At 48.6% G+C, this 12,062-nt stretch overlaps 1 protein-coding gene across 1 annotated transcript; it reads right to left on the reverse strand.

The window, feature by feature from the left end:
- Window positions 1–1,214: 1,214 nt before the first annotated feature.
- On the reverse strand, window positions 1,215–3,362 carry LOC144484198 (uncharacterized). The gene is made up of 2 exons (XM_078202734.1): window positions 2,912–3,362; window positions 1,215–2,773 (listed from the first exon to the last, which is right to left on the reverse strand). Exons 1-2 carry the CDS (start codon window positions 3,292–3,294, stop codon window positions 2,032–2,034), a joined length of 1,125 nt encoding a protein of 374 aa, XP_078058860.1. The 5' UTR covers window positions 3,295–3,362; the 3' UTR covers window positions 1,215–2,031.
- Window positions 3,363–12,062: the final 8,700 nt, after the last annotated feature.

Raw genomic sequence — 12,062 nt, forward strand, 5'->3', positions numbered from 1 at the left:
TCCCCCCTGCTCCATCCCCCTGAACATCATCCCAGGGACCCTCTCTCCCTGCTCCATCCCCCTGACTCCATCCCCCCAGGGATCCTCACTCCTTGCTCCATTCCCTCTGACTCCATCCCCCTGAACTCACTGAACATCACCCCGGGGATCCTTGCTCCCTGCTCCATTCCCTCTGTGAGCATTCCCCTGAACTCACTGAACAGAAGGAGTAATCCCAGAGAAACTGTTGGGAATGGAGTCAGGGAATGTTCCAGGTTTGTGTATTTTTAGTTATCCTGGTGTCAGAACACACACACATCAATAAAACAGGGCATTCCTGCAAACACACTGCAGCTCCTCATGTCTGTTGTATAATTGTCCCAGGCTCCTGTGAATTCCTTCAACTAGTATGTAATGTAGACTTGAATTGATTTATTTTAAAACGGTTTATTTTAAACATATTAACACAGGCCTGAAAGTTGTAGACTCAGGACTGTCACACAAATGCTCTCAATCTGATGGTGTGGTGGTATTGTCACTGGGCTGGGAGCCCAGAGTCCGAGGGTAATGCTCTGAGGAGCCAGCTTCCAATCACACCACAGCAAATGGTGAAATCTGAAGTCAATAAAAGTCTGTAATTAAAGGTCTAGCGATGACCATGAACCCATTGCTGTTCAAACCCATTTGGTTCACCGATGATCACTGATGCCCTTTAGGGAAGGAATTTATACGACTCCAGGATAAGACCAGAGGATGCTGGAAAATCTCAGCAGGTCTGGCAGCATCTGTAAGTCTTTCATGTGACTCCAGGTCCACACGATGTGGTTGACTCTGGAATGGTCCAGCAAGCAAGCTGCTCAGTTCAAGGGCAGTTAGGGATAGGCCACAAGCAATGAATTAAAAATAATCTTCACAAAATGTTGACCAGTCATTTTCAGTCTGCAAATTTAAACCTGCTTTTTCAGGAACAGATCCCAGATTTAAACCAATCTTTGATTTAACAGCACACTGCCAGCATTCACCGCTGTTCTTCCCAACTCTAAACACAGTTGTAAAGGAATCTTTGTTCCATGTCTTAGAATACTACAATGCAGAAGGAGGCCATTCGGTCCATCGAATCTGCACTGACCACAATCCCACCCAGGCCCTATCCCCATAACGCCGACACTAAGGGGCAATTTAGCATGGCCAATTCACCTAACCCTCACATCTTTGGACTGTGGGAGGAAACCGGAGCACCCGGAGGAAACCCACGTAGACACGGGGATAATGTGCAAACTCCACACAGACAGTGACCCAAGCTGGAAATTGAACCCAGGTCCCTGGCGCTGTGAGGCAGCATTCCAACCACTGTGCCACAGTGCCGCCCGTGTTGAGGAGTTCTGAACCATGGAAGAGAGTGGTTGGGATACATTTCTTACACACCTCAGGAATATCCCACACATTTTGTCTTGAATGTGATTAACAGCAGCAATAACTGCAGAATGCAGCTCCTGAAGACACATGAACTCATTGAGGTGTCAGTAGATGAGGTAGGCAGCACGGTGGCACAGTGGTTAGCACTGCTGCCTCACAGCACCAGCGACCAGGGTTCAATTCCGACCTCAGGGGACTGTCTTTGTCGAATTTGTCCATTCTCCCATGTCTGCGTGGGTTTCCTTCGGGTGCTCCGGTTTCCCACAGTCCAAAGATGAGCAGGTCGGGTGGATTGACCACGGTAAAGACAGTTTGGCCCGGTGGCCTTGTAGAAGGGAGGGAAGCAGCAGAAACAGCTGATCAGATTGTCTCAAGCTTAATGACAAAGAAGCTCCATGAGCTCCTCGCTTGTTGCTGGAGGTGAGGATGGAGGAGACAAGGGTGAGGGAGAGACCTTCAGTAGGAATTGACCTATGTTCGAGATATTAAAAGGATTCAACACAAATCTGATTGATTTAACATTTATCTGGAATATTAACTCAGCTGAGATGGAGTTTATGAACATCAGCAGAAACAGAGCCCAATCAACATGCTTCATTTCTGGATGTAAATAATGGCAAAATCCAATCACTGTCGTCATTTATGAACTCGCTGGTGTGTCAGCAGATTGGATGAAGAAGCAAATCCCTTCCCACACACAGAGCAGGTGAATGGCCTCTCCCCAGTGTGAGTGCGCCGGTGCACAGTGAGATGAGATAATTCTCTGAACCTAGTCCCACAGTCAGAGCACCTGAACGGTCTCTCCCCAGTGTGAACACGTTGATGACGTACCAGTTCCCCTGAACTTTTATAGCATTTCCCACAGTCTGGGCATTTAAACGGTCTCTCCTCAGTGTGGGTGCGCTGGTGTGAAGTGAGGGCAGATGATGTCTTGAACCCAGTCTCACAGTGAGAACACCTGAACGGTCTCTCATCAGTGTGAACACGTTGATGGCGCATCAGTTCCCCAGAACTTTTATAGCTCTTCCCACAGTCTGGACATTTAAATGGTCTCTCAGTAGTGTGAACTTGCTGGTGTTTCAGCAGGGTCGATAACTGAGTGAATCGTCTTCCACATTTGGAGCAGATGTAAGGTTTCTCGTGAGTGTGAACTCGCTGGTGTCTCTGCAGGGTAGATGAATGAGCGAATCCCTTCCCACACTGAGAGCAAGTGAATGGCCTCTCCGCAGTGTGAGTGCGCTGGTGTACAGACAGGTTACTCAATTGTCTGAATGCAGTGCCACACTGAGAGCATCTGAAAGGTCTCTCATCAGTGTGAGTGCGTTGGTGTTTAGTTAGGGCAGAGGATGTCTTGAACCCACTCCCGCAGTGAGAGCACCTGAACGGTCTCGCATCGGTGTGAACACGTTGATGGGACAAAAGTTCCCCAGAACTTTTATAGCACTTCCCACAGTCAGAGCATTTAAAAGGTTTCTCTTCAGTGTGAACTCGCTGGTGCATCAGCAGGTTAGAGGACCTTGAGAATCTCTTCCCACACTCGGAGCAGATGAATGGCTTCTCCCCGGTGTGAACTTGTTGGCGTTTCATTGCACACTCAGAGGAGGTCATTGGCCTCTCCCCACTGTGAACTCGCTGGTGTCTTTGCAGGTTGGTTAACTGAATGAATCCCTTCCCACAGTCAGAGCAGGTGAATGGCTTCTCCCCAGTGTGACAGCGGCAATGCTTTTCAAGGTGAGATGGGGATCTGAATCCCTTCCCACAATCCTCACATTTCCACGGTTTCTTCCTGGTGTGACTGCGCTTGTGTCTCAACAGGTCAGATGATTGGTTGAAGCCTCGTCCACACACAGAACACACGTACGGTTTCTCTCCACTGTGAATGGTGCTTTTTTCTTCCATGTTCAAAATCCAATGATATTCACGTTGTGATAAGTTGTGCGACTGCCAGATCCGGATGTGATGTATGGTTTGAATTTCCTGACTGCAAGTCCTCCTAAAACCTGTGAAATTGATTTAAAACAGAAACAAGGGAGTGAGAGATAACCCACAAAAACACAAAGGCAGGTTGTGAAATTGAGCTGAATAAATCTGGTAATTTATGGGGACAGCACAAAGGAAAATGTGACCATGAAAGCAGCTGGATTTGTGTAAAATCCCAACCACTACATTAATGCCCTTCAGGGAAAGGAACCTGCCACTCAGTCTGGATCTGCACAAAGCACTAACCTCGAAATGAGGGGGTGGGACGGTGGCAGGCACTGCTACCTCACAGCAGCAGGGACATGGATTCGATTCCCGGCTTGGGTCACTGTCAGTGTGGAGTTTGTACATTCTCCTCCTGTCTGTATGGGTTTCCTCCGGGTGCTCCTGTTTCCTCCCACAGGTTAGGTGGATTGGCCATGTTAAATTGCCCCTTTATGTCAGGGGGACTAGCTAGGGTAAATGCATGGGGTTAAGGGGATGGGGCCTGGGTGGGATTGTGGTCGGTGCAGACTCGATGGGCCGAATGGCCTCTTTCTGCGCTGTTGGGATTCAATGAAAATCGGGCGGCACGGTAGCACAGTGGTTAGCACTGCTGCTTCACAGCTCCAGGGTCCCGAGTTCGATTCCCGGCTTGGGTCACTGTCTGTGTGGAGTTTGCACATTCTCCTCGTGTTTGCGTGGGTTTCCTCCGGATGCTCCGGTTTCCTCCCACAGTCCAAAGATGTGCGGGTTAGGTTGATTGGCCAGGTTAAAATTGCCCCTGAGATGCGTAGGTTAGAGGGATTAGCGGGTAAATATGTGGGGGTAGGGCCTGGGTGGGATTGCGGTCGGTGCAGACTCGATGGGCCGAATGGCCTCCTTCTGCATTGTAGGGTTTCTATTCTATGAACAACCTTCTCTCCTCCTGCTGACAGGGAGCACCGCGCATGCGCATTACTGCGCATCGCCCCATTAAAGATGGCGGCCGTTTATCCATGCTTGTCTCTGCAGAAGCAGAATGGCTCTGGACAAACCCGGGACTGGCCCAGGATCTTCGTGTTTGGGGTTTGAATTCACGAAGTGTTCATGAAACCTTACCGCCCTCCCTTTGCGCCCATCGCTCCCTCAGACACGCCGCTTCCTTACCCGCCGCGGAGACAAGAAACAACAACTTCGACTCCCCAGCACTCCCTCTGCGCATGCTCAGAACACGGTCACTACTGCGCCTGCGCGGCCGTGATTGCCTGGATAGGAGGCATTCCTCGTCGCTTGGGACGCTGGGTAAATACCCCGCCATTGAATAGAACAAATGGTTTGTCGTGATTTCTTTGTTGTTATCGCGTGCAAGCTGGGGCTGAAGGGCCAATAATAAAACTAGGATACATATCATATAGAGACCTGATTGCACAGACCATTATCTCAATTCAGAGAAGGAAATTGGAATTGTTCAGAAATCAAAAGTCACCTGAAGGTAGAAATAAGAGCAGAAACCCTCTCCTACAGTCACCTGTGAATTCACTGGTATCTCAGTAGCACATGAATATCAGGAATAGTGCAATTAATTATGAAGATGTACAATGTGAACGGTGACTGTTAGATAAAGTGCAATGTTCTAACACATTGGAGCAGCTATGATCAATGCTAGGAGAATATTGGATCACAGTGTCACAACAACATTATGCTCTGTCTCCTTGTAGCCTGTCTCAGAATTTCCTTCAATAACTAGGCCATTAGTGTGACAGGATTTAGCATCTATGATCTGCCAAAATTACAAGAGGAAAGTTAGTGACTGCAATTATCCCAGAATTAAATTATATATTGCATACTATCTCCAAATGGGGCTCATAACACAATTTATTTTATTTATTAGTGTCACAACTGGGCTTACATTAACACTGCAATGAAGTTCCTGTGAAAATCCCCTCATCGCCACACTCCAGCATCTGTTCAGGTACGCTGAGGGAGAATTTAGCATGGCCAATGCACCCAACCAGCACGTCTTTGGACTGTGGCAGGAAACCAGAGCACCAAGAAGGAAAACACACACAGACACTGGCAGAACAGGCATATTCTGCAAAGACAGTGCCCCAAGCCAGGAATCAAAGCTGGGTCACTGGCGCTGTGAGGCAGTAGTGCTAACCACTGTGCTGCCCTTAGAATCTCAATTATTTCGGAAATTGATTTTATGCCATTGATTTTACTGAAGGCTGTGGAAATAGTGAAATCTAAATCCTGTACAGAAACAAGCAAGATGCAGCTACTTTCTACACATTAGCTTTGCATATTTCCCTCAATGAGTGGGGTATTTTGAAATTTTGAGGTTTACTTCACAAGGTGTTAAGATTAGCACACATGGATTTTTACTTAATGATATGTGGGTGTGGCTGGCAAAAGCCACACTCCAAAATGGTGGTGAGCCAACTTCGTGATCAGCTGCAGTCCATATGGTGTCAGTACATGCCGCACTTCTCTTTGGGAGGTGATCCATGATTTCAATGCAGTGACAATGATGCAATGCAATATAATAGCAATATAATTCCAAGTCAGGATGGTGTGCAATTTGAAGGGGAACGTGAAGGCGGTGGAGTTCACACATACCTACTGTCCATGATCTTTTAGGTTCAGAGTTCACAAGATTGGAAGGTGCAATTGGAGGAGCCTTGACTAATCACTGCAATAAATCTTGTAGTTGTGAGAAATGATCATTTGACTTCAAGTCCATTTCTTCTGCTCTTATGCATGTCCAACTCATCATGGACTCTACCACACTCATTTAATTTCATGAGGGACAATTCTGCACAAATACTCCCCAATTTCCAGAGATCAAAATCCAAACATATATCCAAATATATCGAGATATGTATCACTTCTCAGATTTCCACCACACTGGCATTACATTTTTCAGACAAACATTTCCATGCCTGACAGCAAATATATGATTGATCACCTCAGTCTATACACTGCATAGGTGGCAATGATCACTCAATGTTAATGTTTTGCTGTTGTCTCTGTACCAAGCGTGGTTCAGTACAGATTTAAGGTTCAAAAAAAGAGGTGGAATTGAATGGTCAAAACAACATCATCTTTGGAGCATCATTTTTTCCTTGAATCCCTTGCAATTTTTGGCCCTTACATGAACACTTTAACTCCAAAATTAGTCAGGTTGGCAGGTGTTGTCTGCCCAAAAGGACATGAAGTATCCCTTGTGTGTTTATGTGTGGGAGTTGGTGTATACGTGAGTGTGTGTGAGTATTGAGGAATATAGCTGCGCGCATGTGCCTGTATCTGTATGTGAGGAAAGGATGCTTCTATGTGAGACAGAGGGAGAGAGTGTTTGTGGATCTCTGTGTTTAGGTGTCAGTCTGTTCTGCTTTTCATTTACTGTAACATAAATCTTCCTCTCCAAGCAGACAATTTCCTGAAAATTCCATTGACTGATTTCAATTATACAATTAGGAGATTTGTCTTCAGGATGAAACCACAAGCTGACTGTGTGTTGTGTGAAACATGACATCTACACAGGTCCCACTCTCCCAAAACAACATAAAGTGTCTGCTACTCCCCAGATCCCTTCCTTTCCCATCATCTGCTTAAAGCCACAAACAAAAAGGTCCATTTATCTGGAGGAGTTTGAAAGAAAGCAGCTTTCAAAATGATGCAGAGTCTCCGCAAATCTGGGCTCAGATATTTCTCTCATTCACTCCGATTGAACCATAGAATCCCAGCAGTGCAGAAAGAGGACCTTCAGCCCATCTGGTCTGCACCAACTCGCCGAAACAGCATTCACCTCGGCCGTTTCCTCTGCCCTATCTCCACAACCCCACATATTCATCATGGCCAATCCACGAAATCCGTACATGTTTGAGCTGTGGGAGGAAACCAGAGGAAACACACGCAAACACGGGGAGAACATGCAAACTCCACACTCGAGGCCGGAATTGAACCCGGGTCCCTGGCGCCGTGAGGCAGCAGTGCTAACCACTGTTCGGAGGACCAGCCGCTCCCGCTTGGTCCTCCAGCCCCGCCCCCTCATCCTATTGGTCCAGAGCTACCGTCAATCACTGCCCTGGCATTGTGGTGTGGAGCATGCGCAGTGCCGCTGGGAGCTCAGGATTGAGGCGCTGGAAATTCTCATCGCATCAGAAACCGGCGGGTGGGGAATGAGGGGGGAGATGGAGCCGGCGGGTGGGGAATGAGGGAGGGACGGAGCCGGTGGGTGGGAATGGAGGGATACAAAAGAATGGTCTAGTTTGGACTAGGGAGCGGCATGGGCTTGGAGGGCCAAAGGGCCTGTTCCTGTGCTGTATTGTTCTTTGTTCTTTGGATGGATCCGGCGGGAGGGGAATGAGGGTGGGATGGAGCCGGCGGTGGGGGAAGAGGGGGGGATGGAGCCGGCGGTGGGGGAATGAGGGAGGGATGGAGCCGGCGGGTGGGGAATGAGGGAGGGGATGGAGCCGGAGGGTGGGGAATGGGGGGGGATGGTGCCGGCGGGTGGGGAATGGGAGGGATGGAGCCGGCGGGTGGGGAATGGGGGGGGGATGGAGCCGGCGGGTGGGGAATGAGGGAGGGGATGGAGCCGGAGGGTGGGGAATGATAGGGGGGGATGGAGCTGGTGTGTGGGGAATGGGAGGGATGGAGCCAGCGGTTGGGGAATGAGGGAGGGATGGAGCCGGAGGGAGGGGAATGATAGGGGGGGATGGAGCCGGTGTGTGGGGAATGGGAGGGATGGAGCCGGCGGTTGGGGAATGAGGGAGGGATGGAGCCGGAGGGAGGGGAATGAGGGGGGGATGGAGCCGGCGGGTGGGGAATGAGGGGGGGGGGGGGGGGATGGAGCCGGCGGGTGGGGAATGAGGGGGGGATGGAGCCGGTGGGTGGCTGTCAGGCCCCAAGCCCCGAATACAAAGCTCAGGAGCGGATTGTGAACCGGGGAAATCAGCTCGGGCTTTTCCCCGGAACAGGCCCAGATTCCCTCTAACGGGATCCTGTGCGGCCCGGAGCATGCGCAATGAGAGCCTCGGGCCTCCCGCCGCCACCCCGGCCCCACTCCCCCTCCGATTGGTTGGAGGACCAACCGCTCCCGCTCTGTCCTCCTGTTTTATTGGCCCGGGCCTGCTGTCAATCACCCCGGGGCATTGTGAGGTGAGGGGGAGGATTCACAAACACCCGCTGGAGGCCCCAACACCCCCAATCAGACCCATTGGTTTTAGTCAGTCTGCAGACAGGAGCTGGAGAACTGAACCCAGACAGAGGAGAGGGAGGGAGAAAACTGGGAGTGGAGGAAAGAAATGGGGAGATGGGTTTGGATTTCAGGATGTGGAGATGCTGGCGTTGGACTGGGGTAAACACAGTAAGTGTTTTAACAACACCAGGTTAAAGTCCAACAGGTTTATTTGGTAGCAAATGCCATTAGCTTTCGGAGCGCTGCTCCTTCGTCAGATGGAGTGGAAATTTCCTGGTGTTGTTAAAACTCTTACTTTGGATTTCAGCCCGGGGAGGAGGGAGAGTGTGTGGGACGGGATTTACAGATTTGGAGGAACGAGAGAGGAAAAAATGTTCTGGAGAAACTGGAATTGTCTGTTCAAAATGGACTTTCAGTGATGACTTTGGAAACTCCTTTTACAGAATATTAAGAGGATTACAGATGGGAAACCAAAATTCATGCCAAATTTCATCTGACAGTCAGCTGGTTCACCAGGATCTGAATATCATCACCTTTGAGGATTAAAGGAGAATTGTTCGTTTGTTCTGTCTGAGGGAAAGATTTTAAACTTCAGTGTGACTGGAAAAGCACCGACACACACACACACACCCGAGAGTGTTCCAGTGAACGGACTGCAGAAAGAGCTTCAATCAGTTGCACAGCCTAATAAAACATTGCAGCATTCACAGCGAGGAGAAACCATACACGTTTTCTGTGTGTGGACAAGGCTTCAACTAATCATCCAACCTGGAGAGACACAAGGACACCGGCACCATGGAGAAACCTTGGAAATGTGAGGATTGTGGGAAAGGATTCAATTACCCATCCCTGTTGGACAATCACCGACGCATTCACACTGGCGAGCGGCCATTCACCTGTTCCGTGTGTGGAAAGGGATTTACTCAGCCAACCGGCCTCATGTTACACCAGCGCATTCACACTGAGGAGTAGTTGTTCAGCTGCACTCACAGTGGAAAAAGTTTCAGGTCTTCATCCGATCTCAGTCAACATCAGTGAGTTCACACTGGGGAGAGGCCATTCACCTGCTCCATGTGTGGGAAGGGATTCACAAAGTCCTCCAACCTGGTGACACACCAGCGAATTCATTCTGAGGAGAAGCCGTTCAGCTGCACGTCCTGTGGAAAGAGGTTCAGGTCTTCACACAGCCTCGACTTCACACTGGGGAGAAGCCTTTCACCTGTTCAGTCTGTGGACAGGGATTCACTCAGTCATCCAGTCTAGTGAGTCATCAGCGAGTTCACACTGGGGAGAGGCCATTCAGCTGCATCTCCTGTTCTATGTGTGGACGAGACTTCAACTGATCCTCTAACCTAGAGAGACACAAGGACACTGGCACCATGGAGAAACTTTGGAAATGTGGGGCCTGTGGTAAAGGATTCAAATCTTCATTCCAGCTGGAAATCCATCGACACATTCACACTGGGGAGAAACCATTCCTCTGTTGTGTGTGTGGGAAGGGATTTACCAAGACAACCTACCTGATGTTACACCAGAGAATTCACACTGAGGAGAGGCCCTTCAGTTGCACTCACTGTGGGAAGAGGTTCAACAGCACATCCAGCCTCGCTACACACCAGCGGATTCACACTGGGAAGAAGCCATTCACCTGCTCTGTGTGCAGTGAGAGATTCACTCGGTCATCTGGCCTTTGGACACACAAGCAAATTCACATTGAGGAGAAACCATTCAGCTGCACCTCCTGTGGAAAGAGTTTTGGACAGTCATCCACCCTGACTGCTCACCAACGCACTCACACCGGGGAGAGACCATTCAGCTGCTCCATTTGTGGGAAGAAATTCTCCCAGTCATTTGATCTGGTGAGACATCAGCAACTAACTTCACACCGGGGAGAGACCATTCACCTGCTCGGTGTGTGGGAAGGGATTCGGTCGGTTATTCACCCTCCAGTCCCACCACCGCACTCACACTCAGGAGAATCCATTCAGCTGCAGTACCTGTGGAAAGAGTTTCAAGCAGTCATCCAACCTTCTGACTCACCGACGCACTCCTCTGGGGAGAGGCCTTTCACCCTGCTCCTTGTGTGGAAAAGCATTCACAAGCTGAGACACCAGCAAATTCATAATAGACTGCAAGGATTGGATTCTGCTTTTAATCACAGCCTGGATTGATAGTCTGACAATATCTGGTTTGTTTCTGCTGATGTTATCATCCCTATAACTTTAAAGTTTTTTTAAAAAAAATTATTAGTCACAAGCAAGGCTTCATTAACACTGCAATGAACTTACTGAGAAATGCCCCTAATCACCAAACTCCGGTGCCTGTTCGGGTTAATGCACCTAACTAGCACATCTTTCAGACTGTGGGAGGGAACAGGGGCACCTGGAAGAAATCTACAAAGCACAGGGAGAACATGCAAACTCCACACAATGACCCAAGCGCGGAATCGAACCGGGGTCGCTGGTAATAAGAGGTAGCAGTGCTAACCACTGTGCCACCGTGGTTGGAGTTTAATATTCTGGAGATGTCACTGATTTTCAGAGCTGCAATGTTCCTTTTTAAAAGCACCTTCTGTGATCTTTCTCCTTAATTCAAGAATCCTCAACAAGAACCTGTTCATAAAGTTAATATGATAACGAAGGAAATAAAGGAGAGTATTAAAATAAAAACAGCTGCGTACAGAGTGGCCAAAAATAGTGGAGAAACAAGTGATTGGGAAAAATTTAAGAAACAACAAAGAGAGACTAAGAAAGCGATAAAGAAAGGAAGGATAGACTATGAAGCTAGGCTAGCAATTAATATAAAAAATGATAGTAAAAGTTTTTATAAATATATAAAAAGGAATAGAGTGGCTAGAGTGAATGTTGGACCCTTGGAGGACGAGAGGGGGGAGTTAATAGTGGGAAATGAGGATATGGCTGAGTCTTTAAATAAGTTTTTTGTGTCGGTCTTCACGGTGGAGGACACAAATAGTTTGCCAAATATTAACGATAGAGGGTTGGCAGCAGGAGAAATACTTAATACGATTAATGTTACCAGAGAGGCAGTGCTGGGTAGACTAATGGGACTGAAGGTGGACAAGTCCCCGGGTCCGGATGGAATGCATCCCAGGGTATTGAAAGAAATGTCAGAGGTAATAGTGGATGCGTTAGTGATTATTTATCAAAACACGTTGCATTCTGGGGTAGTGCCGGTTGATTGGAAAACGGCTAATGTTACGCCGCTGTTTAAAAAAGGAAGGAGACAAAAGGCGGGTAACTATAGGCCGGTCAGCTTAACGTCTGTAGTAGGGAAAATGCTGGAATCCATTATTAAAGAGGAGATAGCAGGGCATCTGGATAGAAATGGTTCGATCAATCAGACGCAGCATGGATTCATGAGGGGAAAGTCGTGCTTGACGAACATGTTGGATTTTTATGAAGATGTGACGAGGGCGGTTGATGGAGGAGAACCGGTGGATGCGGTGTTTTTGGATTTCCAAAAGGCGTTTGATAAGGTGCCCCATAAAAGGCTGCTGAAGAAGATT

The sequence above is a fragment of the Mustelus asterias genome, unplaced genomic scaffold, assembly GCF_964213995.1.
Source record: "Mustelus asterias unplaced genomic scaffold, sMusAst1.hap1.1 HAP1_SCAFFOLD_95, whole genome shotgun sequence".
NCBI lineage: Eukaryota > Metazoa > Chordata > Chondrichthyes > Carcharhiniformes > Triakidae > Mustelus > Mustelus asterias.

What these genes read in the sequence shown, in the direction of transcription:
- LOC144484198 (XM_078202734.1), bottom strand. Translation starts at nt 3,294, where the DNA reads ATGGAAGAAAAAAGCACCATTCACAGTGGAGAGAAACCGTACGTGTGT. An exon ending in TGTGGGAAGAGATTCTCAAG is followed by an intron (nt 2,774 to 2,911) that starts GTCCTCTAACCT and finishes GAGACCGTTCAG; the next exon opens with GTGCTCTCACTGCGGGAGTG.